Source organism: Otolemur garnettii, unplaced genomic scaffold (genome assembly GCF_000181295.1).
Source record: "Otolemur garnettii isolate 467f Iridium unplaced genomic scaffold, OtoGar3 scaffold00100, whole genome shotgun sequence".
Taxonomy (NCBI): Eukaryota; Metazoa; Chordata; class Mammalia; order Primates; family Galagidae; genus Otolemur; species Otolemur garnettii.
Window position 1 is genome coordinate 5284179 of NW_003852495.1, and position 3396 is coordinate 5287574.

At 55.4% G+C, this 3396-nt stretch overlaps 1 protein-coding gene across 1 annotated transcript; it reads left to right on the forward strand.

The window, feature by feature from the left end:
• The first annotated feature begins 1119 nt into the window (after window positions 1–1119).
• Window positions 1120–2094, forward strand: FFAR3 (free fatty acid receptor 3). The gene has a single exon (XM_012809079.1). It carries the CDS (start codon window positions 1120–1122, stop codon window positions 2092–2094), a length of 975 nt encoding a protein of 324 aa, XP_012664533.1.
• The last annotated feature ends 1302 nt before the right edge of the window (window positions 2095–3396 follow it).

Below are 3396 nucleotides of genomic sequence, written 5' to 3' on the forward strand. Positions count from 1 at the left end.
TACTTAACAAGCTGCATCACCTGGGGCAAGTCCCTTCCCCACAGTGATGCAAAAGGGCTTCGTGACATAATGGTGACACCCTGAGCAGCAGTGTCTGCGATGGATTGTATGCACTAAAAGAGAGCAGCTATCATCACCACCACCACAGCCATCATCATCATCATCGTTATTATTGGTATTATTATTGGTACCCTCTCCCCAGAGACAAGCCAGCACCAGTGCTGGGGACGACGGCAGCCAGCACCTGCTGAGTGCTCACTCCCACATGCCACGCTTCACTCCTAGCACCTGAAATGTAGTATAAGGGTTTGAACCCACGGGCACATATATTTTGACCTGTGTGTATTGTCACTTTAATCTGTGAGACTTGCGCTATACTTATCCCTGTTTTATAGGTGAGAAAGCAGAGACACAGTTTAAGTCACTTGCCCCAAATCACAAAGTCAGTATGAATCAGAGCCACATGGAACCCAGGCCTCTTCCACAGCCGGGCTCTCCGTCACTGCGTCACACTTCCTGCCCTTACAAGGCAAACTGGATAAGTTCCATTCCAGAGAAGCAGACAAAATTCAAGTGCAGGAGAGGGGAGGGGAGGACAAGTCGCCAGGCCAGGCCTGCCCGGGGCACCCCTCTGAGGCCGCAGTCGTGGAATTTGCTCCTCTCTTTGCATGCTGACTCGGCCCTGGTAACGGAGCTCAAGGCATCTTTTGTGCTGTTGTTCAACAGTGAGTGACGTCATGGGCACTGCCAGGTCTTATCAGTTCTGCCAGATAAATAGCTGGCCATGCTAGTCCTGGAGCAGACGGCAGGGTGCTGTGCGCCAGACCACTAGGGTTCTCAGATGAGCAGGTGAGCACCGGCCGAGGGAGCCCCTTGGTGCCTGCTTTGCAGGGGTGGGGGGAAGGACAGGAGACCGGGCGCCATCCGGGAGACAGGCAGGCTGAGTCTGCCGCAGAAAGCATCTGTGGGCGTGAGGGGTGGGGCAGATGGTGGTGACAACGTGTCCTGAAGATGGCTGAGATGCTGCTGCTGGTGAGGGGTGGGGAAGACCCCGCCCCACTGTCATCTCCACTTCTGTCTCGCTCTGTCTTGCTCTCTCTCTCATCAGTGGCCCCAACCATGGGTACGAGCCCGGACTGGTCCTTCTTCCCCGGCAATCACTGGCTCTACTTCTCCGTGTACCTCTTCACCTTCCTCGTGGGGCTCCCCCTCAACCTGGTGGCCCTGGTGATCTTTGTGGGCAAGCTGCGGCGCCGCGCAGTGGCCGTGGACGTGCTGCTGCTCAACCTCACGCTCTCGGACCTGCTCCTGCTGCTCTTCCTGCCGATCCGCATGGTGGAGGCGGCACACGGCATGCGCTGGTCCCTGCCTTTCCTCCTCTGCCCCCTCTCCGGGTTTCTCTTCTTCACCACTATCTACCTCACTTCCCTCTTCCTGATGGCCGTGAGCATCGAGCGCTTCCTGAGCGTGGCCTACCCTCTGTGGTACACGGCCCGGCCGAGGCCGGGCCAGGCCGGGCTGGTCAGCGGCGCCTGCTGGCTGCTGGCCGCGGCTCACTGCAGCGTGGTCTACGTCGTCGAACTCTGGAGATTCCCCTCCCACAGCCAGAGTAGCAATGGCACCTGCTACCTGAAATTCCAGGAGGAGCAGCTGAACATCCTCCTGCCCGTCCGGCTGGAGATGGCCGTGGTCCTTTTTGGGGTGCCCCTGCTCATCACCAGCTACTGCTACAGCCGCCTGGTGTGGATCCTCAGCAGGGGGGCCAGCCAACACCGGCGGAGGCGGGTGTCGGGGCTCGTGGCAGCCACGCTGCTCAACTTCCTCGTCTGCTTTGGGCCCTACAACGTGTCCCACGTCGTGGGCTACATCCAGGGCGAGAGCCCGGCGTGGAGGAGCTACGTGCTGCTGCTCAGCACGCTGAACTCCTGCGTCGACCCCCTGGTCTACTACTTCTCCTCGTCCGGGTTCCAAGCAGACTTCCAGGAGCTGCTGAAGCGGCTGAACAGGCTGTGGGGCCCTTGGCAGCAGGCGGGCAGTGTGGAGCTGAAGGTCCAGAATGAAGGAGAGAGGCAGGGGCAGGACTGCCCAGCATAGACAGAGAGCAGTGGGCTCTTGTCGGCCGGTGGCCTGAGCTGAAAGCCAGGTCATCAGGGGTAGGAAGGTGGCACTGGGTAAAATCCCCACAGTAGCTCCTCAGGCAGGACTTTGGTGTGCAGGGCCAGGGACAGTGTGGCCTGGGGTCAGAGCAGGCACCCAGCCATCCTATGGGGGTGTGCACTAAGGCCCAAACCCTTCATCTCACTTCCCCTCCTATTTACCCACATGCTGTTCAGCTCTGGGGGAAGAAGTCAGGGCAAAGGATATTTTGGAGGCAATTGAGGTCCCCAGGGCTCCTGTGCTTTCCTGGGCAAAGGGGCGGTTAAGAGTAGCACCCCAGGTGTAAGGGAGCTTCCTGGTGGCTTGAGACGGGAGAGGGGAGAGGGGAGAAGTCTACCCTTCAGAGCTGCTTCTCCTGGCAGGCGAGGAATGGAGAAGACAGGACTCTGGGATGAGGTTGTGCTCTGCTCTGACACAGGCTTTCCCAGAAATTTTCTGTGGCTCAGTACACTCAGATCATCAGAGATGTTTATGAACAATGGCAGAAGAAAAATGACCCAATAAATTCAGAAGTAAAAGAGAATGGTCTTTCCGCTTTTGTTTTTGTTTTTCCACAGTACAGGTGGGTCAAGTGGAACTAGTGGACGCGAGGATAAAACACCCAGACTCTGAAGAGCTAAATTACAAAATGTCTAGAGGTGGGGAGAGGATCTGGGTGGCAGGGATAAAAATAATAGCTGCTTTAAGAATGTGGCCTGACACCCTCTCCTTCTCCCTCTCCATAACCACGTGGAAGGTGCTGTTATTATCCCCACTTTACAGACCTAGGAATGGCCCAGTCTCCTACCTGGGATCTCATAGCAAGTAACTGATTGGGGCAGGACTGGAAGCTGGAATTAGTTGACTCCAAAGCCTGTGCCCCGAACCCCCATGCTGTTCTGCCTTCAGCTGTATGTCATCTGCAGTGATCTGGCCCAGAAACTGTCCCAAGTCAGATGAAGCTGTCTGAGCAGGACAGCTGTAAATACAGCCCACAAGCCACCCTGAGAAACAGCACGGAATGCGAAGCAGGTTGACTTTCTGTACTGGTATATCCTTTTTCCAGTAAAGAAACCCTCTGGAAAAAACTAAAATGATTAGCAGGTGCAGCTGACTTCAATTTACTACAAAGGGATGGGTGTTCTTAAGAGTAACTGGCTGGTTCTTAGCAAAGTATCACAGGAATGGAAGAAAAAGTATCCAATGTACACACACCTATTATGAAACTAATTTAAACCTTTTTATATGAAAGCTATAACC